We start from the raw sequence: 26,949 nt of genomic DNA on the forward strand, positions 1-26,949 counted from the left end.
TACAGCTTTTGAAAAATTCTAAATTTCCTCTCTGATTTAAGTTCTTTTTGTTATCATATCTTCGATAAGACTAATGTGATGAAAGACTTGAATATATTCTAATAATATGGATATCACTGCAAAAGCTGGGCAAATGTGGGAAAGTATACTTTCTTTTTTAAATTATTTTTTATTGAAATATAGTTGATTTACAGTGTTGTGCTAATTTCTGCTGTACAGCAAGGTGACTTAGTTATACAATACATACTTTTTTAAAAAATATTCTTTTCCAGTATAGTTTATCCCAGGAGACTAGATATAGTTCCCTGCACTATGCAATAAGACCTTGTTAATATCGATTCTAAATGTGACAGTTTGCTGCTGCTAACCCCAGACTCCCAAACCGTCACTGTCCTTTCTCCCCTCCTCCTTGAAACCACAAGTCTGTTCTCTGTGAGTCTGTTTCTGTTTTGTAGATGGGTTCATTTCTGCCATATTTTATATTCCACGTGTAAGTGATATCATATGGTATTAGTCTTTCTCTTTCTTCCTTACTTAGTGAGATAATCTCTGATTCTATTCATGTTGCTACAAATGACATTATTTTGTTCTTTTTTATGGCTCAGTAATATTCCATTATATATACCACATCTTCATTATTCATTCATCTATTGATGGACATTTAGGTTGCTTCCACATGTTGGTTATTGTAAATAGTGCTGCGATGAATATTGGAGTGCATTTATCTTTTTGAAATATGGTTTTCTCTGGATTATATGCCCAGGAGTAGGATTGTGGGATCCTCAGTTCAGTTCAGTTCAGTCACTCAGTTGTGTTTGACTCTTTGTGACCCATGGAATGCAGCACGCCAGGCCTCCCTGTCCATCACCAACTCCCAGAGATTACTCAAACTCATGTCCATTGAGTTGGTGATGCCATCCAACCATCTCATCCTCTGTTGTCCCCTTCTCCTCCTACCCTCAATCTTTCCCAGGATCAGGGTCTTTTCAAATGAGTCACTTCTTCACATCAGGTGGCCAAAGTATTGGAGTTTCAGCTTCAACATCAGTCCTTCCAAAGAATATTCAGGACTGATTTCCTTTAGGATGGACTGGTTGGATCTCCTTGCAGTCCAAGGGACTCTCAAGAGTCTTCTCCAAAACCACAGTTCAAAAGCATCAATTCTTCAGTGCTCCGCTTTCTATATAGTCCAACTCTTACATCCATATATGAGTACTAGAAAAACCATAGTTTTGACTAGACAGACCTTTATTGGCAAAGTAATGTCTCTGCTTTTTAATATGCTGTTTAGGTTGGTCATAGCTTTTCTTCCAAGGAGTAAATGTCTTTTAATTTCATGGCTGCAGTCACCATCTGCGGTGATTTTGGAGCCCAGAAAAATAAAGTCAGCCACTGTTTCCCCGTCTATTTGCCATGAAGTGATGGGACTGGATGCCATGATCTTTGTTATCTGAATGTTGAGCTTTGAGCCAACTTTTTCACTCTCCTCTTTCACTTTCATCAAGAGGTCCTTTAGTTCTTCTTCACTTTTTGCCATAAGGGTGGTGTCATCTGCATATCTGAGGTTATTGATATTTCTCCCGGCAATCTTGATTCCAGCTTGTGCTTCCTCCAGCCCAGCGTTTCTCATGATGTACTCTGCATATGAGTTAAATAAGCAGTGTGACAATATACAGCCTTGATGTGCTTCTTTTCTTATTTAGAATCAGTCTGTTGTTCCATGTCCAGTTCTCACTGTTGCTTCCTGACCTGCATACAGACTTCTTAGGAGGCAGGTCAGGTGGTCTGACATTCCCATCTCTTCCAGAATTTTCCACAGTTTACTGTGATCCACACAGTCAAAGGCTTTGGCATAGTCAATAAAATAGAAGTAGATATTTTTCTGGAACTCTCTTGCTTTTTTGATAATCCAGCGGATGTTGGCAATTTGATCTCTGATTCCTCTGCCTTTTCTAAAACCAGCTTGAACATCTGGAACTTCACAGTTCATGTATTGCTGAAGCCTGGCTTGGAGAATTTTGAGCATTATTTTACTAGCATGTGAGATGAGTGCAATTGTGTGGTAGTTTGAGCATTCTTTGGCTTGCCTTTCTTTGAGATTGGAATGAAAACTGACCTTCTCCAGTCCTGTGACCACTGCTGAGTTTTCCAAATTTGCTGGCATATTGAGTGGAGCACTTTCATAGCATCATCTTTTGGGATTTGAAATAGCTCAACTGGAATTCCATCACCTCCACTAGCTTTGTTTGTAGTGATGCTTCCTAAGGCCCACTTGACTTCACATTCCAGGATGTCTGGCTCTAGGTGAGTGATCACACCAGTGATTATCTGGGTTGTGAAGACCTTTTTTGTATACTTCTGTGTATTCTTGCCACCTCTTCTTAATACCTCCTGCTTCTTTTTGGTCCATACCATTTCTGTCCTTTATTGAGACCATCTTTGCAGGAAATGTTCCCTTGGTATCTCTAATTTTCTTGAAGAGATCTCTAGTCTTTCCCATTCTATTGTTTTCCTCTATTTCTTTGCACTGATCATTGAGGAAGGCTTTCTTATCTCTCCTTCCTGTTCTTTGGAACTCTGCATTCAAATGGGTATATCTTTCCTTTTCTCCTTTGTTTTGTCTTCTCTTCTTTTCACAGCTATTTGTAAGGCTTCCTCAGACACCCATTTTGCTTTCTTGCATTTCTTTTTCTTGGGGATGGTCTTGCTCCCCGTGTAATTCTATTTTTATTTTTCTGCAGAACCTCCATACTGTTCTCCATAGTCGCTGCACCAAGTCATATTTCCACCCTCAGTGTAGGAGGGTTCCCTGGAAAAGTACACTTTCAACTGTTCAGTGATAATAATGATTTAGTAAATATTCTCATTTGAAAAAGGAAGAAACAGATTCACTTCAAGCTATTTTCCATCTCAGGGCTTTTTCAGCTTGTGCTTCCTCTTCTTAAAATGTTATTTCTCCTTCTCATAACTGGTGTTTTCTCACCTTTAAGGTCTAAGCTTAAATGTCATCTTCTCAGAGAGCCTTTCTTGACCGTTAGTCTCATCTCTCCACCCCAACTCTGCTGCAAGTCACTCTATAACATTTCTTGGTTTGAATTTCTCCTCCACACTTTTCATGACCTGAAGTCCTTATCTGCAGACTTCTTTTCTGACTTATCTATCTTCCCAACTAGATGCCAATTCCAACGAGCAGGACCTTTTTGGTCATTTTCATTACATCCAAATGGATGAAAGGAAAATGAAATAATCAAAATTGTCATATTTACAGAAACAAAAGAATAGGTAGACCTTTTGAACAGTTTGAGGGAGTATTCACAGTTCTGTTATAGTAGAATTATTATTGCAGTGTGCAATTTTTAGATTAGATTTGTAATTTTTCATCTAAAACACGTGCTGCTTATAAGCTGTGTTTGTCAGTATCACCACTTTGGGAACCAAGATAGGTAAAATTAGCTAAGGGGCTCTTTTCCAGATCCCACAGCCCTGGCAGCAAAAAGGACATTCCTGTCACAGTTGTATCAGGATGTTTTAGCTTCAAGGTATTTAAATCATCATTCTAATTGGATCAAAGCTTGAGTCTCATGAGAGGATCAGATCAGGATAAGTTGTTTCAGCAGCTCAAAATGCTTCAAGAACTCAAATTCCTTCCATCTCTCTGGTCTACCATCATTGGCTGGACCATGTCTGATGAAGAAGAGAGAATGCTTCCTTTCTTTTCCTAGACTTGTCCCAGCAGTCTTCCTCCAGGGTCTCACAGGCTGTTTTGGGGGTATGTGCCCACTGTTGAACCAGTTACTGGAGAGGGAAGGAGATTATGTAGAACAGTCAGCCCCTTCCCAGGAGGTGTATGAGGTGCTTGGGTGAGCGGCAGGCATCTGAACAAAACTGAGATTCCTTTGGGAAGGGAGGAGGGGGACATTTCATTTATTGTGTATTTCATTCATTGTTCCTTTGTTTGGAAGAAGTAGATAATGGTGTTGCTAGAACTTCCCCCCTAAGTTTTGTACTGTTTGGCTTGATGGAAACAGACTGATTCAAGGTTCTAGAGGTAGGTGCAGACTGGAGACCCAAGCAATCACCACCCTTTGGATTAAGTCCAAGCTTGTGCTCACGAGCTCAAGGAGGAGCTCCTGTGTTGGCGTAGCTGCCGCTGCTGAGCAAGAGGGAAAGAGGAGGAGGGGACTCAAGTTCCTCTTTCAGTTGCTTTAATCCCTTGCCTTCTGTCTTAGGGACGTGCAAACTATTTTGGAGAGCCCATCTCATTTCCATATGCTTTTTTTTTTTTCTCTAACGTGACCCCATCCTTTTTCCCCAAAGGCTTAGGAAAAGGTTTGGGGATAGTTTGGGAAGCTAGAGTGGAAGGATGAGAGTTCACCACTGCCGCAGGCTCTGTTTATCCTGCTCAAAGTAAATTTGCCCTTTATAGAATTCTCCTTCTGGAACTTTTTTATGGCCTGTGATGATGAAAGTATTTACAAGATAGATAAAATAATACAAATGATGAAATGTTTAAAACTCCACAGCCCCTATGTTATTACCTACAGTTATTTAACATGTAAGGGTGGTTGAAGTTGAAGGTCAAGCCAGGAAATGTCTTGAAGCAGAGGGACTTTGATGTTTGCTTGGTGATACATTCTGAATACTTTTTAATATTGTACTCATATTTTGGTAGATTTTAAAAATGAGGAAGGCCATCTTTGCTTTAACCTTGATAGATCTATGTGAAGTAGTGAAGTGAAGTGAAGTCGCTCAGTCGTGTCCGACTCTTTGCGACCCCATGGACTGGAGCCCACCAGGCTCCTCTGTCCATGGGATTTTCCAGGCAATAGTCCTGGAGTGGATTGCCATTTCCTTCTCCAGGGGATCTTCCCAACCCAGGAATAGAACCCGGGTCTCCCGCATCGAAGACAGACGCTTTACGGTCTGAGCCACCAGGGAAGTCCCTATATCTGTCTGACCTAGTAAATAAGCTGCCCGTTTGGGATTTTCCCTTCTTATCTTGTATCTCATCACTGACCTAATTCTGCCCATTCTCCTTACCACAGCCACTCACTCAGTTTTGGCCCTCATCACAGTACAGACACATACTTTTGTTTTTTAACTTTTACCCAATTACTTTGCAAGTGCCTCTTGGATAAAGTTCACCTTTTATCTTCTTTGCTGTCTCCAGAAAACCAGCACAAGGCCATACAGAAAGGGGAGGAAAACCAATGTCTGGTCATCTCTTACTGATGTTTTCTCTTCTTCTTTTGATTTTAGAATCTGAACTGAAGGTATTTTGCTCTAAAAACATACTGAGCATCCTTGGTTTCTCCTGCATCATCGCTGTGATAGCGTTGCTCGCTCTGGGGCTGACCCAGAACAAAGCACTGCCAGAAAATGTTAAGGTAACTCAAACCCCTGAGTATGTGTGTGTGTGTGTACATGTGTTTTAGGGTCCCTGGATGGGGCAGAGGGAAAGGGGAGTTATGGTAAATCGGAGCAGTAGGAGTTGAGGTTCTGGAAGCCCAGGAGCGAGTCAGGCTCCATTGAACTAGGTGAGTAAAATGGTAGCGGATGCTTATTCTGGAGGAGAGAATGCCTTGGATCAATTTTAGGGGTGGAAAGATAATTGTCTTTACGATTGTTCAGCAAACTGATTAAATCTGTATTCTAACAGAGACAAGTGCTTTATTCACCACATCCAGATCTGTGATATACTGTGTTGGTTTCCATAACTCTAGTACTGTCTCTGCTTCCTACTGTTGGTCTCCTTGTGGAAACAATGAACCCTTTGTTTACTGAACACTGCATTCTTTGTTCTTACTCCATTATTATCACTATCACCAAAACAATAAACTTTACTAGACAGCTCTGTATGAAGCACTTTGGAAGTCAAAGATTCTGGCGAAGGCTTCTTCCTCATCTCTAAAATATTAAAAAGAAATCAACTTAAAGATCAATTTTTTAAAAAGCCCCTGGAGACCACATACATGTATTGAATATAGTAACTTGAAATGAACTCATGGATGTATAGATTTCTTGTGAAATTTCCACATTTGAAGAGCTAGTGTGTGTGTGTGTGTGTGTGTGTGTGTGTGTGTGTGTATCATTAAAAATAATTAGGGTCATTAACTCTGCTGTGATTTATTTCTGCTTCCTTTCAAATTAATCAAAGTTCAATTCCAAAGACATGAATACCTCACTAATACCTTGTAATATGTTCATTATTTAGGCCATTAATTTAAAAACATATGGTAAGTTTAAGTTTTTATTGTAAATACATTGATTTTAAACTTTCATTTGAATTATAGTTAATAAATCTTCAAGAGCCCAGAGACCAGTGTGCTAATAAACACATATATATGTGTGGGCAGTGACATATTATGGAAACCCTGAAATACATATGCAGAAGTATATATATTTTTGCATTTGAATATACTAAACTTTGAGCCTGGAAAGATGGGTGCATATGCCAGGCCTCTGAAACTACTGCCACTTACTCAAATCATTTGCTCTATAGCAGAGGCCTGGATGTTACATTGGCATCTGTTTGCCACACACATTCAACTCAGTGGGGCTGTGCACAGCAGCCCCTTTGTCAGCACTGAAGGCTGATACTATCTCACTGTCAATGGTCTCTTGACTTTAAATATTCAGTGATGCTGGCTCTCTTGGCTAAACTTCACTCACAATTGAAGCCTCATGACATCTTGGTTGTGCTATTTGTTTACCAGCTCCAAAAGTATGTGATTGCCTTCTTGATTTGACCTTTTTATATGTCCATTATTGCATCATTGGTGAGGGAGATGGCTTAGGAGGCAAAATCCATGACAGACTCAGGCTCTGTGTTCTCAGTGAATACTTGTGGTCATGGATGACTTTTTGTCATTCATGATGGTTGTCTTCAAGACTGTTGTGATTCTGTGTTATTTTGTTGGCCTGGAAAAATGGAACAAGGTCTTTGTCATCTAAAGTGAATCTTTATAGTAGTATGACTGGCCCAATCCCACTAGGACCCTCTGAAGAGCTGTGGAGAAAGCACTTCTGAATTACTGCTGTAGGGATTTATCCCTGCGTCCTCATCCCTGTTGGTCAAGGGTTGCCCCAGAGGTTAGCTCCTTGTCACTTCCAGGTTTACGCATATGTCAGAGGGGCTGTGTGGGACCACGAGGTAGTAGGAGAGAAGACTCTGTGAAGAAATAGAGAGGTAAGATACAGGTTGAGCTAGAAAAATGCTGATCAAAAGCATGAAGTGGCCACCAAAGTTATCTGAAGCATCACTGTTCTGGTACCCTTTTGTAGGAGAGAGAGTCGTTTGTACACATAGTTTCAGAACAACAGAGACGTGTGAATATAGGTGTGCTACAGCTGCCCAGAGGAAGGAGTCACCAGTTGTGCCTGGTCATGTGAAGACTTCACGGAGGAGGTGGCCTTGGGGCCAAATAATGAAGAACACTAAGGAGTCTGACAGGAGGTGAGCTAGGACATTTTCTGGACAAAGACCATACCATTTGTTGCAGAGTGGCAGCTGAAAATAAACAGATGATCCTGGGGAATCACCAACAGTTCATCATGGCTAAAATATTGAACATAGGGCAGGAAGGAATGGTGGGAGAGGAGACTTCCACCTGAGTATGCCTAGCTCAGTGATGGATATCTCATTCAGCTGTAGCAGTGCTCAAGATTGGCTCCTGGGGAGCTTTTTAAAAATACTCATTTCTGGACTCTACCCTGGGTCTGTTAGAATCTTTGGGGGTATGTTTTAGAACCTTCCCAGGTGATTTTAATGAGCAGTCATGCTTGTCAATCACTGCTTATATTTCAAACAGGGTGTGTGCCTGTGTGCTCAGTCGCGTCTGACTGTTTGTAACCCATGGACTGTAGCCTCGCAGACTCCTCTGTCCATGGAACTCTCCAGGAAGAATATTGGAGTGGGTTGCCATGCCCTCCTCTAGTAAATCTTCCCAAGCCGGGGATAGAACCCGCGTCTCTTATGTCTCCTGTGTTGGTGGGCAGATTCTTTACCACTGAGCTACCTGGGAAGCAAACAGAGAGGTGGGGCGCAGATTGTGTTTCTGAGATTCTTCTTGGCTGGAGAGCAGATTAGAAGAGAGATCAGGTAGGATATTCCTGACGTTGTGTAGACAAGGCAGATTAGGCTGGGACTAAGGCATTGCCATGGAATTAAGGTATTAAGGAGATACTGTGAGAGACACTGAGGTCCACCAGATTTTAGTGATTAGATTCCTGTTAGTTCAGTTCAGTCGCTCAGTCATGTCTGACTCTTTGCAATCCGATGGACTGCAGCAAGCCAGTCTTCCCTATCCATCACCAATTCCTAGAGCTTGCTAAAACTCATATCCATCAAGTCAGTGATGCCATCCCACCATCTCATCCTCTGTCGTCCCCTTCTCCTCCTGCCTTCAATCTTTCCCAGCATCAGGGTCTTTTCTAGTGAGTCAGTTCTTTGCATCAGGTGGCCAAAGTATTGGAGTTTCAGCTTCAGCATCAGTCCTTCCAATGCATATTCAGGACTGATTTCCTTTAGGATGGACTGGTTGGAGCTCCTTGCTGTCCAAGGGACTCTCAAGAGTCTTCTCCAACACCACAGTTCAAAAGCATCCATTCTTCAGCACTCCGCTTTTTTTATAGTCCAACCCTCACATCCATACATGACTGCTGGAAAAACCATAGCTTTGACTAGACAGACCTTTGTTGGCCAAGTAATGTCTCTGCTTTTTAATATGCTGTCTAGGTTGGTCATAGCTTTTCTTCCAAGGAGCAAGCATATTTTAATTTCATGGCTGCAGTCACCATCTGCAGTTATTTTGGAGCTCCCCAAAATAAAGTTTCTCACTGTTTCTACTGTTTCCCCACCTATTTGCCATGAAGTGATGGGATCGGATGCCATGATCTTAGTGTTTTGAATGTTGAGTTTTAAGCCAACTTTTTCACTCTCCTCTTTCATTTTCATCAAGAGGCTCTTTGATTCTTCTTTGCTTTCTGCCATAAGGATGGTGTCATCTGAGTATCTGAGGTTATTGATATTTCTCCTGGCAATCTTGATTCCAGCTTGTATTTCATCCAAGCATGATGTACTCTGCATTTAAGTTAAATAATCAGGGTGACAATAAGTAGCCTTGACATACTCCTTTCCCAATTTATTTTTTCATAATTATTTATCATTAGATTCTTTAGAGGACCTTTTAAGATAAAGATGGAACACCTTGGATGTCATGTTGAGAACAATCTCTCCATGCTTCTGTTTAAAGAGGGTGGTGGCCATATGCTTCTGAACGGGAAGGCTTTCGGCTGTCTCTACACATTTCCTGACTCTTCATCCCTGTCTTATTGTGGGGATCATCAATTCTGTCTGCTTGGAGTGCAACATAGCAGGGGCCATGGATTCATACCACCTGGGTTTAAACCTCAGCTCTGCCCTTATAGAGATAGGACATAACTTCTCTGAGCCTCAGTTTCTCCATTTGTCAGACAGAGCTGATCACTGCTATCCTGTAGATTACTGTAGGAATTGAGTGGGATAAAGTAAACGCAGTGTGAAGTGCAGAACAGGATACTGGCCCGCCACACACCCTTGCTGTTGGCAACTTACGTGTTATCATTATCATCTTTGCAGCCTGTCTACCTGGTGACAGATCACCACTTATCTTTTCCCTGCCTCTTCCCATCTGACTCGCCCTCTTCTAGCCCAGTTCAGGTTAGCCCTCCAGTTCCAAAGATCCAGTCTTCTCATCTTCCTGCCTGATCCAGTTTGGGTTCAGCCTGGTTGGAAAGTGGTTGCCTCATGCCTGACCATATCTCACAAAACACAAGAACTCTCTTTTGTACTGATGGCCTTACTTGCCCAGCCACCCAGGTTGTAAGCATTCTGAGGCAAGGACTGGGTTTCATTCATCTTTGCATATATCAATATTGTCTTAACCTTTCACTCCATTCATTCGTTTAATAAATAGTCGTTGACCATCTACCCTGCTTTAGGCCCTAGGAATACAGCAGTGAGCAAGACTGGCCAGGTCCTGATCCTCACGAAGCTATAGTCTAGTGGAAGAGACAATCATTAACTGAACTGTCAACAGAATAAATGTTAAATTACGGCCAGCACAGCATCTGACTGGGGTGGCCTCACAGAAGTTTGCTGACTCAGTGAGTAGAGTGGGCTCCCTGCTTGGATGTGAAGAGGATGTGAAGAAGGACAGCAGAATTTGTCAGTGTGGGAGGCAGGCCTCTGCCTCAGGACGCCCTCTGGGTCCTGGCTCCACATCCTCATTCCCAGAGCCTACATAATTCAGACCTCCAGTGTGTAGGGCCCAGGAATCCACACACATAACAGGCATCCTGGGCCGTTCTTGTGACATTAAAGTCTGGGAACTGCTGCTGGGTAAATATGCAGTGACCACATTAAAGCAAACAAACTGGGACCTTAATATACTGAAGAATCATTATCTGTACCTGTATGTCCCCTGGGAAAGTGTTTTTGTCCTGTGGACCTGGTGGGGAGGTAGCTTTGAGGTCTGTTTGGCTCACCACTTCCTAAATTGCAGTTATCGACCTGTCAGGATATTGCTACAGCACAAGCATTGCACATTCTGGCACACACAGAACCTCACAGGTTTCTTTCTAAGGCACCAAACTGACCCTGTCCAAAACCACATGCCTTCATTAAAACTTGCCGCTTCCCTGGAATGCCAGACAGCTTTGATTTCAACCCCAGATCTGCCATTTGCTAGCTTTGAGACTTCTGGCAAGCAAATTCTTTCCACACATCAGTTTCCTTATATGTAACATGGTGATAATAGCTACTTGGAAGATGGCTGTAAGGATTAAATGGAATAGGACTGCCAGCTCACTTATCAGAGTGCCCAGTGCATCAGAAGCTCTCAGTGGAGACCAGCTGTCTACACTGCTTTGGGGATGAGTTTAAGGAAAGGCCCTCAGCTCTTGGTGTGTTGTGGTCACTGAAGCCGGTGCTCCCAAGATTTCCAACTGCTGCTAACCTGTGCTGGGCATCTGCTTTTGTTACTGGGAACTAAAGTTGTATTTTTTAGGATAGTGCTTGTGATTTTTTCTTTTTTTTTAATGGAGAATTTGGAAGAATTTGCATCAATTTTCAACCTCAAATACTCTTGGAAAATATCTATAGTATTTTTACTCCACTGGATTTAAAAACAAAACAACAAAAACAAAGCAGCAACACCTGGAGATGAGAGGTGGTGATGGCTACACAATAGTACGAATGTACTTAATGCCGCACTGTGCACTTAAAAATAGTTAACCTGGTCAGTTGTAGGGTCTGTGTATTTTACCACAATTAAAAAATAAAAATAATAGACAACAAAACTGCAGTTTGTATTAAAGGTCTAGTAACTCCAGCTAAAGAAAAAAGAAGAGAAGAAAATGGTCCCTAATTGTTTCCAGGTGCTTCCAGCATCCCTGTAGCTAATGCAGACCTGATTTGTTTACAGAGCGCTAGAGTCATTCAAAAGGACAAGCTCTGTTTATTCTAAAGCGCTCACAGAAACAGAGCGATGAGGTTGCTGAAGTTACCGTTAAAACTACAGGGCTTTTAAGAAAGATTCTGAAGGACCAATATGTGTGAAGAAACCAAAAACAGTTAATTCACACTGTAGCCCATGTTACCTGACTTCTGGGGTTTTTGTCGTGGGGGAGGGATGGAACTCAAGCCAATGGTATTACTTGATATTAGACTGTGAATATTCACATCTTTTAGGACTGGAAGGAGTTTAGGGACCATATAGTTCTAACTCCCCTCATTCGTTCATGTGACTCAGCAATTGTCTGTTGAATTCCTTCTTTGCACTTAACACATGATAGGATCTACCATGGTAGATACTGGATATACCATAGTAAGCAACACAGACCTGCCCTAACATGGCTTAGAATCTAACAGGGAAGACAGATATGAATCAACTAGTCATGTAAATATGTAAGTACACATTGTTATAAGTACTGTCTTTAGAGGGAAAACACAGGCAACCCGAGGCATGGATTAAGAGGGCAGATCCGAATCTGAGAAGGCCCACCAGGGCTGGGTCCCAGGTGAAGGGCTCTCGGGGCCAAGTCTCTGGAACAGAAATCTCATGGCCAGTGGGGAACTGGGGGTCGAATAGTATGAGGGCAGTTTTCTGAGCAAGGAGAGGGTTGAACATCCCAGTTCTGCCAAGTCAAGGGTAGAAGCGCGTCATCTGATGTTCCAGTTTTCTTTCTTTTCACATTGAAGGAGACTTACTCAGAAGCTGGGCTTATGACATTTGCAGAGGTAGAATTATTTCCATCCTAAGATAAGATCTTGCCCCCCTCCACATGGCCTCTAGTCTCCCTGAGCTCAGGCTTGTTGCCACCCTATCCCCAGATCTTCACCAAGGCTCCAACATTCGTGTCTCAAGAACCAACACCCTCTTTCTAGACTACTATTTCTATTCACTCAACATAGCTCATCAAGACCAATTATCACTGATAAAATCATGTACACGACCAAAAACTAGCTTAAGATCAGGATTTACACAGTCTGATCACAACTATATAAAAATTACCACGAATTGAAAAAGATCAGAAGGGAATAAAGGAACAGTGACGTCTAGTTGGTGAAATCGTAAATGTCTTTTTTCCTTTTCTCTTAATTTTCTAGATGCTATTTAATAAACTTGTAGTACTTTTAAAAAATGAAGTAATATTGAAAATAATATTAAGAGGATGTCAGATCTCTAGCTCGCTACTCAAATCTTTGATTTTTCTTTGATGTGAAGGATATATGGGCTTTTAGAAATGTCTTAAATATGAGCTACAGAGACACACTGGGTAGAGTGATAACATGGCAAGCATTTCACAAAGCATTTCTATAGGGTGGAGATTGTATTTAAAACATAATTCTGTTGTCACCGAGTCTGGGGGATGCCAGCTTAAACAAGGTTAAGCGGGTTTCTCCACTGTCAGACTTCTCTGAAGTAGTCACTACATAGTGGGTTCATGAGCCCAGGATGGGGAGCAAGCATTCCCCAAACTTCTGGGAAGCTTTCTTCACCCGGGTCCTTGCAGGCTTAGTGCTTTGGAAAATGCTGGTGTAAGGAAAGAGAACAAAAGCTAGTGGCTCCTGGGGTTCTAGATTGGTCAGGTGAGGCATAACTATTAAAGTACCCATTCAAGTCAAACTGCTCTGGAAATGAACTGTGAAAGTTCATTTCAGTTAGGGGAAATGAACTTCTAACTCTATAATGAGCCAGCGATGAACGGCAAATGAATATGCTTTTAGTGTTGCAACAATGAAAGGCAAACACCCCATATGTTCAAACCTAAGAATTTTCAGACAATCAAGCTTTACCTATCCATAAGACAGCAAGCGATGCCAATTTTGTGTGTGTGTGTGTGCAATCCATTTTGGAAGACAAAACACATTTAGTACAATTCAACAGTTTAGCTGCTATATATATAAGGTGAAATGTATACGTCAATTCCTGTGTTAAAATCTGTCTACCAGCTCTTCTCAAGCACTTGTCAAATGAAATGTGGTGAAAGTTTTCGTCTCTCAATCACCTCACTGTGTAAGGCCTTGGTGAAACAGGCTGATAGGAGCAAGCCTGGTCCCTCTGTTCTACTGGAAGAGTAAGTTTCATGTCAACAGAGTAGACAGAATAGAATATCCTGATTCCAGAATAAGGCTGCTTGCGCTGCTGCCTAGCTAGGCTTTATCATGTACTTCTGTAGTTAGGACATTTTCTGGCAGGGAGAATTCAGGGACCCTGCTAGGGAAAAGCAGGGTTTTCTGCCACGTAAGTCCTGAGGCTCTTTCTCCACACTGGGAGGTTTCCCATGGGTTTAAAGGTCCCAGATCTCAGTTAGATTTCTCTCTGTGCACAGAGGTCACCACCTTAGGCGATTCTTGGTTTGATCTCACTGCAGGCCTAGTTGCACAGGAGTCTGTGCCGTTTCCTTCATCACCATGCCCAAAACCAGCATGCCGGCCCTTTCCTTTGTAAGGGTGTAATGCTGGTCAGCATAGGGAAGTCCCACTGTGCAAAAGGGGGCAGAGAACATTGTGGAGGTTATGGAAGGTCAGGGAGGCTCACACAGCAGGACAGTGGCACTCCCTGGTGGCGAAATGGAAGAAAACTCGACACCTCAACAAGCTTGACATTTAGCTCTCCGCAGTGGTTCCCAGTGGCTCAGACGGTAAAGCGTCTGTCTACAATGTGGGAGACCTGGGTTCGATCCCTGGGTCAGGAAGATCCACTGGAGAAGGAAATGGCAATCCACTCCAGTACTATTGCCTGGAAAATCCCATGGACAGAGGAGCCTGGTAGGCTACAGTCCATGGGGTCGCAAAGAGTCGGACATGACTGAGCGACCTTCCCTTCCTTAGTGGTTCAGGTACTCTTACCTGGAAAATCCCATGGACAGAGGAGCCTGGTGGGCTGCAGTCCATGGGGTCTCTAAGCTAAGAGTTGGATACGACAGAGCGACTTCACTTTCACTTTTCACTTTCATGCATTGGAGAAGGCAATGGCAACCCACTCCAGTGTTCTTGCCTGAAGAATCCCAGGGACGGGGGAGCCTGGTGGGTTGCCGTCTGTGAGGTCACACAGAGTCGGACATGACTGAAGCGACTTAACAGCAGCAGCAGCAGCAGTGGTTCAGGGAGGTCAGTTAATTCTAATTCTTCTTTTCTTCCTGGAGGCTCTTAGGTTCTTCGCAGGTGATAAGACAATACGAGGCGATAGATATAAAACTGCTGACTTAAGCAGTATCAAGTGGCAGACCACACTGTGAGGTCCGCAGCTCAGATGGGCAGCAAAGTGTGACTCAAGTGAGTGGCTGGCTCACACTTGAGAAGCACCTCCTTGGTTTCTCATCCTTTACTTCCCTTTCCCTTCCATTTACTTTGCTTGATGTTTCTTTCTAGGATAGGGGTGACAAATAAAAGGCACCCGAGCCACCATAATCTCCTCACAAGCCTGTGGCAGACATTGATAACCATGTCATTTATTTTCCTGATTAAACCCAGGGGCGTCACCAAAGATGAGTCTTAATCGCTCAAAATGGGCATTGGGCAGTCTGCTTGTGTGCTAAGTTGCTTCAGTCTTGTCCAACTCTTTGTTACCCCATGGACTGTAGCCCACCAGCCTCCCTTGTCCATGATATTCTCCAGGCAAGAATACTGGAGTGGGTTGCCATGCCCTCCTCCAGGGGATCTTCCTGACCCAGGCGTTGAATCCACATCTCATATCTCCTGCATTGGCAGGTGGGTTCTTTACCACTAGTGCCACGTGGGAAGCCCAGTGGGCAATCTACTCCTGGGAGATACCTGAAATAAATGGGTGCTTAGGCCCACAAAATGTTTTTCACATTTGGAAACCACTCCAATGTCCAACCGTGGAATGGATAAACATACAGTGCATGCATATAATGAAGCACAGAAGCGACGAGGGACAAACTATGGATACTCACAGCCTGAATGCATCTTAGAGACTTGTGGAATGAAAGAAGTTAGACATCGGGGTGCATACAGTGTGAGCCCATTTACTGCCGTTCCAAACAGGCAGAACTCCTCCATGGTGACAGACGTCAAGACTGGCCTCCTGTGGGGGAAGCTGGCTGAGAGGGACACTGAAAACGACCTGGGGGCTAGAAAATGTTGCATAGCTAAATCAAATCCCTTATGTTTACACAGTGGAAGTGACAAATAGATTTAAGGGACTACATCTGATAGACAGAGTGCCTGAAGAACTATGGACAGAGGTTTGTGACATTGTACAGGAGACAGGGATCAAGACCATCCTCAAGAAAAAGAAATGCAAAAAAGCAAAATGGCTGTCTGAGGAGGCCTTACAAATAGCTGTGAAAAGAAGAGAAGTGAATAGCAAAGGAGAAAAGGAAATATATAAGCATCTGAATGCAGAGTTCCAAAGAATAGCAAGGAGAGATAAGAACGCCTTCCTCAGCGATCAATGCAAAGAAATAGAGGAAAACAACAGAATGGGAAAGACTGGAGAAGGCAATGGCACCCCACTCCAGTACTCCTGCCTGGAAAATCCCATGGACAGAGGAGCCTGGTAGGCTGTAGTCCGTGGGGTCGCTGAGGGTCCGACACGACTGAGCGACTTCACTTTCACTTTTCACTTTCATGCATTGGAGAAGGAAATGGCAACCCACTCCAGTGTTCTTGCCTGGAGAATCCCAGGGACTGGGGACCTGGTGGGCTGCCATCTATGGTGTCGCACAGAGCCGGACATGACTGAAGCGACTTAGCAGCAGCAGCAGAGATCTCTTCAAGAAAATTAGAGATACCAAGAGAATATTTCATGCAAAGATGGGCTCGATAAAGGACAGAAATGGTATGGACCTAACAGAAGCAGAAGATATTAAGAAGAGGTGGCAAGAATACACAGAAGAACTGTACAAAAAAGATCTTCCACCCATATAATCACGACGGTGTAATCACTTACCTAGAGCTAGACATCCTGGAATGTGAAGTCAAATGGGCCTTAGAAAGCATCACTACGAACAAAGCTAGTGGAGGTGATGGAATTCCAGTTGAGCTGTTTCAAATCCTGAAAGATGATGCTGTGAAAGTGCTGCACTCAATATGCCAGCAGATATGGAAAATTCAGCAGTGGCCACAGGACTGGAAAAGCTCAGTTTTCATTCCAATCGCAAAGAAAGGCGATGCCAAAGAATGCCTAAACTACCACACAGTTGCACTCATCTCACATGCTAGTAAAGTAATGCTCAAAATTCTCCAAGCCAGGCTTCAGCAATACATGAACCATGAACTCCCAGATGTTCAAGGTGGTTTTAGAAAAGGCAGAGGAACCAGAGATCAAATTGCCAACATCTGCTGGATCATGGAAAAAGCAAGAGAGTTCCAGAAAAACATCTATTTCTGCTTTATTGACTATGCCAAAGCCTTTGACTGTGTGGATCACAATAAACTGTGGAAAATTCTGAGAGAGATCGGAATACCAGACCACCTGACCTGCCTCTTGAGAAATCTGTTTGCAGGTGAGGAAGCAACAGTTAGAACTGGACATGGAACAACAGACTGGTTCCAAATAGGAAAAGGAGTAGGTCAAGGCTGTATATTGTCACCCTGCTTATTTAACTTATATGCAGAGTATATCATGAAAAACGCTGGGCTGGAGGAACCACAAGCTGGAATCAAGATTGTTGGGAGAAATATCAATAACCTCAGATATGCAGATGACACCACTCTTATGGCAGAAAGTGAAGAACTAAAGAGCCTCTTGATGAAAGTGAAAGAGGAGAGTGAAGAAGTTGGCTCAACATTCAGAAAACTAAGATCATGGCATCTGGTCCCATCACTTCATGGCAAATAGATCGGGAAACAGTAGAAACAGTGAGAAACTTTATTATTTTGGGTTCCAAAATCACTGCAGATGGTGATTGCAGCCATGAAATTAAAAGACGCTTGCTCCTTGGAAGGAAAGTTATCACCAACCTAGACAGCATATTAAAAAGCAGAGACATTACTTTGCTGACAAAGGTCCGTCTAGTCGAGGCTGTGATTTTCCAGTAGTCATGTATGGATGTGAGAGTTGGACTATAAAGAAAGCTGAGTGCCGAAGAATTGATGCTTTTAAACTGTGGTATTGGAGAAGACTCTTGAGTGTCCCTTGGACTGCAAGGAGACCCAACCAGTCCATCCTAAAGGAAATCAGTCCTAAATATTCATTGGAAGGACTGATGCCGAAGCTGAAACTCCAATACTTTGGCCACCTGATGCGAAGAGCTGACTCATTTGAAAAGACCCTGATGCTGGGAAAGATTGAAGGCAGGAGGAGAAGAGGACGACAGAGGATGAGATGGTTGCATGGCATCACTGACTCAGTGGACATGAGTTTGGGTGGGCTCTGGAAGTTGGTGATGGACGGGGAAGCCTGGCGTGCTGCAGCTCATGGGGTCGCAAAGAGTCAGACACAACTGAATGACTGAACTGACCTTCACCTTGGTGGTGGTTTATATGGATGTGCGTACGAGCAAAAATTCATCAGGACACTCTGCTACAGTCATCCCTGTTTAGAAGTCCTTTCAGTGGGGCGCCAACTGGAAGACTATTTTCCTATACCTTGCTCCTCTGTCCCTCTGTACTAGAAACACAAGGCCTTAGTTAGGTCTAACTCTGATCCAAATCCAGGCTCCATCACCTAATCACTCTGAATCTTGAGGAAACTACTTAACCTTTTGGTACTTTCTTTTCGCATCTGTATATTGGGGATGAGAACAGTATGTCCTTTATAGCAGTGAAGGTTAAGTCAGCCAATTCTTATAGAATACTCCTCACAACCCTTGCTGGTGCATCCCCATCCTCGTGAAATATGAAGAGGCAGGTTTCTGTTCTGGCCACCTCATTCTTTCTCATATTGTCTTCTTACCCTTCCTCCTCCACCCTCTTCCTTTGCTTCATTCTTCTTTCCATGCCTTCTATGCTTAAAAGCCAAAATCGTGAAATCAAAGTAAAAATCTTTTAAAATTTATCGAATACAATTTATAGCTATATTTGTAATAAAAAAACAGGTACATTTAATATTTTCGATATCTCTCTTCCAGACCTCATACATACTAGACCAATCAAATCACAAATCTGGGAGCCAGACACTAGCAGCAGTAGCCTTTGAAACTCTTCACGTTGTTGTCACATGATTCCAGGCTTGGGAGCTGCTGGATTAATTGCTTTCTATTCACTTTCTATTGTCTCAGCTACTTCAGTATACTGATCACCTGAGAAGCTTCCAATGGCAGGCCCCTCCTTGGGTAAAGCCTGGATGTTGCTAACGTGCAGCCAGCACTGAGAGCCACAGTTCTAGAGGGACTGGTGTGTTGGTCGATCTTGTGATCAGCACAGCTCCAGACACTCACTCCCCCAGCACCCAACCCACCCTCACCATGAGTTGAAATACTTTCTCCTGTTTCTGAAAGCCCCTGTCTTTTGTGTCCTTTCTGTTGCAAGCTCAATGTGGAGAAGAATGATGTAATGCTGACAAGTTCTCGGTTTGTTTTGCCCTCAGTTTGGGATTGTGCTGGATGCGGGCTCCTCTCACACGAGTTTGTACATCTATAGATGGCCGGCAGAGAAGGAGAATGACACGGGGGTGGTGACTCAGATAGAAGAATGCAAGCTGAAAGGTAAGACGAAGAAAAAGGGGCCGGGAGAGAGTGGGCACAAGAGAACAAGAGGCATGTGAAAAGTGAAACACACGAGGAAAAGGGAAGTCAGGTGAGAACGTAGTGGAGCTGCTACTGTTGCTATTTTATAACTAATGTATTATCATTATGAAATAGTATTGGAATTAGTCCTTAATGATATAGCCCTTGAAAAATAAACTTCAGAATAATTCGGTAATAGCTCCTGTCAACAGGACGCTTCTGTGTGCTCTGCACCAAGTACTGAAAATGCGTTATTTCATCCTCATAATCTCCCTGTAAGGAATGTATTCCCGTTTTTTTTTTTTTTTGTCAGTGCGGGCACTGAGGTTTCAAGAAGTTATGCCACTTGTTTAAGGTTACTTGAGCTAGTAAGTGATGGAACTGGAGCTCAAACTGAGATCTCCAATTTAACTAAACCCTTATCGGTCATCTCATTAGCAAATATCTCCTCCTATTCAGTAGGCTGTCTTTTCGTTTTGTTGGTGGTTTCCTTTGCTGGGCAAAGACATGCACAACTTTAAACCCACGTGTTAGATAGTGGGTCTCACATTTGAGCCTGCATCAGAACCACAGATGCCTGCTCTCACCCCAGAGTTTCTGGGTCAGTAGGTCTGAGACAAGGTCTGAGAGTTTGCATTTCTAACAAGGTCCCAAGTGATGCTGATGCTGCTGGTCCAGAGAACTGCTGCTCTCAATCTTTGTCCTCTAATTCGAGGCTTGGAAGAAATTTCTAAAAGCCTTTAGCTTCTGTATAGGCAGGCAAATCATAGACCCTTAGGGTTGCAAAAAAGACCCTGTGGATCACTGAAATCTTGTTTTACAGAAAAGGAAGCAAAAAATCTGAAAGTCTAGTGACTTGCGAGTAGGAACAGACCTAGGGAAAGAATCTCTCCTCCTAGTTACAACTCCAGGCTCCCTGCTACTCTGAGTCACTGCATTGCATGCTGAGCTTTTTCCTAGTCAGTTTTCTTTCCAGGTCACAAAACAAGACAGAGTTGTTGACAACAGCTCCCTCTGCTCCCTCCCATCTAACACTCCAGCAGGCACTGAATGTTACCATATGGCACTGTCATCTTCGGACTCCTCTCTTGGCCTTTGGAGCCAGGGACCTACTGTTTAGTTTTAGTCAGACAGAAGATAATTGACTTTTCATAGTTTGTCAGGAAAGCTGTAAATAGGAGGTGTTTCTAAGACAGCAAGTCATGGTATCCAGTGCCTGATGTCCTCAGTTTGGTCTCATAAATTCTGAGATAGTATTTCAAACATTTCTTAAAACCCGAATCCGTCATTTTATTGGCTTCTATTTAATTATTCATTGCCTTCCATTTCTGAAAGTCGTGTTGCTGTGTTAACCTCGCAGCTATCTATGGAGATTTATCCCGTGCATATTTGGTCTAATAAATGCCGTAATTTTCCCTTCTCAAAAGAGAAAGAGGGAGAGAGTTCTCTAATCAAATATTTAAACAGAAAAAAAGGTTGAGTTGAGAGCCACCAGTTACTGAAGGCCAGACTTTTTGGAATCAAAACAGTTAGCTGGTAACTTGGAGCTGATTTTTCTTATTACAGTGAAGTGGACAAGCTGTTTAAAATTTGGCGAATGATACTGGTGAATGATATGGGTGAGATAGAGGCCTCCCAGGTGGCTAGGTGGTAAAGAATCCCTCTGCCAGTGCAGGAGATGCATGTTCAATTCCTGGGTTGGGAAGATCCCCTGTAGAAGGAAATGGCAACCCACTCCAGTATTCTTGCCTGGAGAGTCCCATAGACAGAGGAGCCTGGCGGGCTACAGTTCATGGGTCACAAAGAGTCAGATACCACTTAGCAACTAAACAATAGCAGCAGCATGGATAAGATCTGGATACTTACTGTTAAAGCAAATCCTCATTATAAAGCATTGAAAATGTACATTTTTAACTTAAAATGAGCCAAAATTGTTGTGCTAACTTTAAAAAATTTAAGGAATCTTGGCTCTAATCCTCTCCATAGCAACAGTTTAAAAGGCTCTAAAACTGGATAAACAGTTTTGCAAGGCAGTCAGGATATCAGAATGGGAAAATTGCTGAGGAATCATGAATACTATTCCTGTTTTTTCTAACGAAGGAAGAAATTTTGCTTCAGAAATTCTAGGGGACTGGCCACAATTATATAGCCAGTTAGTAGCCATTCCTATCTTTTCAGTAAAAGCCCATGTGCCTGGTGCATATTTTAATTTTTCTTCCTTTAAAAAAATTTTTTTTAATATAAATTAATTAATTTTAACTGGAGGCTAATTACTTTACAATATTGTATTGGTTTTGCCATACATCAGCATGAATCCGCCACGGATGTACACGTGTTCCCCATCCTGAACCCCACTCCCACCTCCCTCCCCACGCCATCTCTCTGGGTGCCCGGCTAGCTCAGTCGGTAGAACATGAGACTCTTAATTTTTGTTCTAAATGTTACCTTTCACCTTTCTGGTCTTCTAGGAATTAGTGTTTTTAACTACAGCTTTGTGGAAGAAATGTCATAAAGCAGCTATATATAGAGTAGTTATCTATAAGATACCCATTAAAATCCGAGAGCCTGTTTTTAGGAAGGTTATGTCATTGAATGTGAAAATTGCACCACCCAGTGGCAAAATTATTGAACAGCAAACAAAACTAGCTCGAGGTGTGACAATAAATCCTACCAAGGTTAGATTCAGTGAGTTATCCTTTAAGTACCAAAACCTAATGTTGTTGTTTAGTTGCTAAGTCACATCTGACTTGCAACCGCATGGACTGTAGCCTGTCAGGCTCCTCTGTCCATGTGATTTCCCAGGCAAGAATACTGGAATGAGTTGCCTTTTCTTTTTCCAGGGGATCGTTCCAACTCAGGGATCAAACCTGGGTCTCCTGCTTGGCAGGTGAATTCTTTACCACTGAGACACCTGGGAAGCCCACCAAAACCTAATAAATACCAAAAAAAGAAATTATCTGCTTGCATTTTCTCAGAAAACATCACTATTTTCTCTAATAATGTGACGATATGTCCTTTACTTTTAAAAACTATTTTCATCTGCTTCTACATCTTTCTCTAGGTCCTGGAATCTCAAGCTTTGCTAAAAAATTAAATGAAATCAATGTTTATCTGACTGCATGCATGGAAAGAGCCAGGAAAGTGATTCCATCAATCCAGCACACAGAAACGCCTGTTTACCTGGGAGCCACAGCCGGCATGCGGTTGCTCAGGTATAGCAGCCTGTAGGGACTGAGCGCGGCTGGGAGTTGGGCTTGGTTGCACTAGAGCCTCTGAACTATGAGCAAATGCCACACTACTTCTTAACACAATTCTAGAGATGCTAAACGTCCACACCGAAGAAAGAAAATGTCAGTGAACAGATAATATTCCCAAAGTCTTTGAATGTATAATAATGGGAGTTTACATATGTAAAAAAAAAAAAAAAAAAAAGCCCTCGTGCTGATCTCCCCACAGGGAATTCAAGGGAGTGATGGCACAGAGAAAGATGGAGCCTGTATACTCTGATATTTGGGGTAACAGATTTAGCCATTCCATATCTGGGAGGAGGAGACCCAGAGGAGATCACAGATGTCCCAAGACACAAATTGTCCCAGCACAGCATTACTGGTCACCACTTGGCACCTATCGGCTTAATTTTTCATTTGTTTGTTCACTCATTGATTGGGTGTGTAGTGACCGCCTCCTCTGTCCCAGGACATGGGAATAGACTATTCATCTCCCAAGATCAGAGTTTTGATACAGGGTGGCCAATTCTTTGCTAGAGGAGTGCTCAGAGCTGCTACAGGAACATACCTGTCCCTGCCAAGGATGGGAGGAGATCAAGAAGACTCACCAGAGGAGGAGTGCATGAGCCAAATCATTGAGGGCTTGTTGGGGGTTGGGAGAAGGGCATCACAGGCCAAGGAGATGTTATGTAGTCCATAACCTATGTTTGCTACTGCTACTGCTAAGTCGCTTCAGTCGTGTCCGACTCCGTGCGACCCCATAGATGGCAGCCCAGCAGGCTCCCCCATCCCTGGGATTCTCCAGGCAAGAACACTGGTGTGGGTTGCCATTTCCTTATCCAATGCATGAAAGTGAAAAGTGAAAGTGAAGTCGCTCAGTCAGGTCCGACTCTTAGCAACCCCATGGACTGCAGCCTACCAGGCTCCTCCGTCCATGGGATTTTCCAGGCAAGAGTACTGGAGTGGGGTGCCATTGCCTTCTCTGATAACCTATGTTTATTGGACACCTATTACATGTCAGACACAAGTCCCTCCTATTCCTGGATCTTGTATTCTAATCACTGTACCCAAGAGGGATATGTGAGAGACCAGGGCCTGTTCAGAGGACTATAGATAGTTCTGCACAAATGGAACACAGGGTGCATAGGGTAAATATCAATAGTGACAATAATAGTGGTAGAAGCTTGTATTTGTTGGGCCTTTTCTATGTTCTCAGCACCATGTTACGGAGGTAACTCTATAAAGTAAGAGGTACCATTAGCTATTCTTAACCAGATTAAGAAAGCTGTGGTGCACAGATGTTAAGGAACTCACCAAAGGTCACTCATCTGGCAAGTGGTAGAGCCAGGTTCTGAGTGGGATTCCAAGAGGGCAAGGTTCAAATCACAGTGTGCCTCATGGGCCATGCCAAGGAGATTGGAGTTTATCTGGGAAATAATGGGAAGCCATGAAAGGATGCTACACAACCGGTGACACTCAGTTACCCAGTCGAGTCTGACTCTTCGCGACCTCATGGCCTGTGGCACGCTAGGCCTCCCTGGCCTTCACCATCTCCTGGAGCTTGCCCAAGTTCATTATCATTGCATTGGTGATGCCGTCCAGTCATCTCATCCTCTGACACCCTCTTCTCCTTCTGCCCTCAATCTTTCCAAGCATCAGGGACTTTTCCAATGAGTAGTCTGTTAGCATCAGATGACCAAAATACTGGAGCTCCAGCTTCAGCATCACTCCTTCCAGTGAATATTCATTTTATCTCCCTTACGTTTAACTGGGTGAATCTCCTTGCTGTCCAAGGGACTTTAAGGACTCTTCTCCAGCACCACAGTTCGAAGGCATCAATTCTTTGGTTTTCTATTTTCTTTGTGGGCCAACTCTCACAACCGTATGTGACCACTGGGAAAACCATGGCCTTGACTATACAGACCTTTGTCAGCAGAGTAATGTCTCTGCTTTTCAACACACATCTAGGTTTGTCGTAGCTTTCCTACCAAGAAGCAAACGTCTTCTGATTTCATGGCTGCAGTCACCATCCACAGTGATTTTGGAGCCTAAGAAGAGGAAATCTGTCGCTGCGTCCACATTTTCCCCTCTATTTGCCATGCAGTGTGCCATGCACACTGGTAGAGAGGTGGATTGGAAGGGAGGAAAACTAGGGATAAGGAGGCCCGTTGCTAGGGTATGGAAGGGATTCAACTGAGAGATTATGGAGTCTGATGCCAGTTGGAAGGCAGCATTTTCTGACCCAGAGGCTCTCAGTATTGTATTAGCTAGATCTTGGAAGGGCTTCCTAGGTGGTGCAGTGGTAAAAGAATCCACCTGCTAATGCAGGAGACACAAGAGACATGGGTTTGACCCCAGGTTGGGACGACCCCTTGGAGAAGGAAATGGCAACCCACTCCAGTATCCTTGCGCGAAAAATCCCACGGACAGAGGAGTCTGGTGGACTACAGTCCATGGGGCCGCAAAGAGTCAGACATGGCTGAGCATGCAAACCTTGGTGAAAGCAGTTGTTGTCCATCTTCATTATGACAACCCTGGAAGATTTCTTCTTTAGATCTCAAGATTTCAAACCCAAAAACCAAGGCACAATATGAGAAAGTTGTTTTATTTTTTAACCAATCTGGCACCAACTGAGTTTGGGTATCTGTCTCAGGACGTTTACCACCTGGAATTTACTAGAGCCCTAATTAAAAACCTCAAGGAGAGTCCTCAGGCTGTGTAAGCAGCTCAAAGCCTCCATTAATAGCTAATGTATCACAGCTCAGCTCTAGGTTTGGTGATCAAGCAATATCCAGCTACCACCACCGTAATTAAAATTACTCTGATAATTTCCTGGAGCCAGGCAACAACAATGCAAATGGTCTTTTAAGAGGACCAACCTATGTAGGGATTGAAAGGATTTGGATTTGGAGAGAGGGGGCCAAGAGTAGTTATGCCTCACCCCAAGGGAGGGCTCCTCAGACAGCCATGTGTGGGGATCTCCATCCATCTGTTTAGTCCATGAGTCTGTGGTTCAGCTTCCTAGTAGAACAGGCTGGAAGCTCTGGCTGCAGTAGGTAGTTGTAGTTATTCAAACAAAACCAGTAACCTCAGCTCTTTGTGCAGGATGGAAAATAAACAGATGGCAGACAAGATCCTGGCTGCGGTTGCAAGCAGCATCAGCAAGTACCCCTTTGACTTCCAAGGTGCCAGAATCATCAGTGGCCAGGAGGAAGGTGCCTATGGCTGGATTACTGTCAACTATTTGCTGGGCAAATTCACTCAGGTGATTATCTCAGAGCACCCTGGGAGGTGGCTCCATGGGGGTCAATGCCATTGATATATCTCGGAAATACCTGGATCACTAAACAGAATGAATGATGGATAAATGAACAAATTAACTTCCTCTCATATTTGCAAGGGTCACCAGAGGTATAATTCTCTTACAACTACTCTTACTATTGGAGAATAAGGGAGCCATATCTTCACCTTACAGAGATACAGAAAAAATAAAAAATAAAGAAGTGTAGAAAAATCAGTCTTCCTGGGTGGCACTAGTGGTAAAGAACCCGCCTGCCACTGCAGGAGACACAAGAGACACGGGTTTGATCCCAGGGTCCGAAAGATCCCATGGAGGAAGACATGGCAACCCACTCCAGTCGTCTTCTGGAGAATCCCATGGACAGAGGAGCCTGGTGGGCTATAGTCCATAGGGTTGCAAAGAGTCGGACAGGACTGAAGTGACTTTGTATGCACACACGCACACATAGAAAAATTAAAAATCTATCATTGAAAATAAAGGTATCTGTTATCTTCCCGGTGCTGTGTGTCTTGTGCTATATGCAAAGTATTTTTCATATACCATTTGATTTAATCTTCAGAATACTTATAGGAGATGTTCTCTCATTGAAAAGCCACAAATGGAGGCCTAGAGAAGGTAATTATTCTGCCTAAGGTCACACAGCTAATAAGCAAATGAGTGGAGATTGGAATTTTAGTCTTTCTGCCCCCCGGTTGTAAACTGGCCCTGTATTGCTACAATCTGAGCTGAGTCTCTGAAGCCCCTCTTTTCTTGCTGTTGATTTGATGCAGACTCAGGATCCTCTGGTGAGCTTGGTGTCACCCTTATGCTCCTATGCCTTAGGAAGTCCTTGAGTCCAAGAAATCATATGAAAAGCGAGATGTACAGAGGCTTCTACAGCTGGTGACTATACTCTTTTTCAGAAATTGAGTTGGTTTAACTTGAAGCCAAGCAAAGACGATACTCAGGAAACCTATGGAGCTTTAGACCTTGGGGGAGCCTCTACACAAATCACTTTTGTGCCCCGAAATGAAACGATTGAGTCTCCAGACAACAACCTGTACTTTCGCCTCTATGGCAAGAACTACAATGTATACACACACAGCTTCCTGTGCTATGGGAAAGACCAAGCACTTTTTCAGAAACTGGCCCTGGGACTTCAGGCAAGTATAACTGAATCCAGACCACCCTCCCAACAGCTGGGGGCCTCCAGCCCCCACATCTTGTTGTTTTCTATTTCTACTGCATAATTGGTCTGAAGTT

At 43.3% G+C, this 26,949-nt stretch overlaps 1 protein-coding gene across 1 annotated transcript in view; it reads left to right on the top strand.

The window, feature by feature from the left end:
* ENTPD1 (ectonucleoside triphosphate diphosphohydrolase 1) overlaps window positions 1–26,949 on the top strand; it is a 95,641-nt gene that overhangs the window by 51,069 nt on the left and 17,623 nt on the right. Inside the window, exons 2-6 of the mRNA XM_052661067.1 lie at window positions 5,260–5,387; window positions 19,041–19,158; window positions 22,241–22,391; window positions 25,512–25,671; window positions 26,610–26,849. Of these exons, the coding sequence (XP_052517027.1) occupies window positions 5,260–5,387; window positions 19,041–19,158; window positions 22,241–22,391; window positions 25,512–25,671; window positions 26,610–26,849 (797 nt within the window). The remainder of the gene's footprint in view (window positions 1–5,259; window positions 5,388–19,040; window positions 19,159–22,240; window positions 22,392–25,511; window positions 25,672–26,609; window positions 26,850–26,949) is intronic.

The sequence above is a fragment of the Budorcas taxicolor genome, chromosome 23, assembly GCF_023091745.1.
Source record: "Budorcas taxicolor isolate Tak-1 chromosome 23, Takin1.1, whole genome shotgun sequence".
In the NCBI taxonomy this organism is placed as follows: Eukaryota; Metazoa; Chordata; class Mammalia; order Artiodactyla; family Bovidae; genus Budorcas; species Budorcas taxicolor.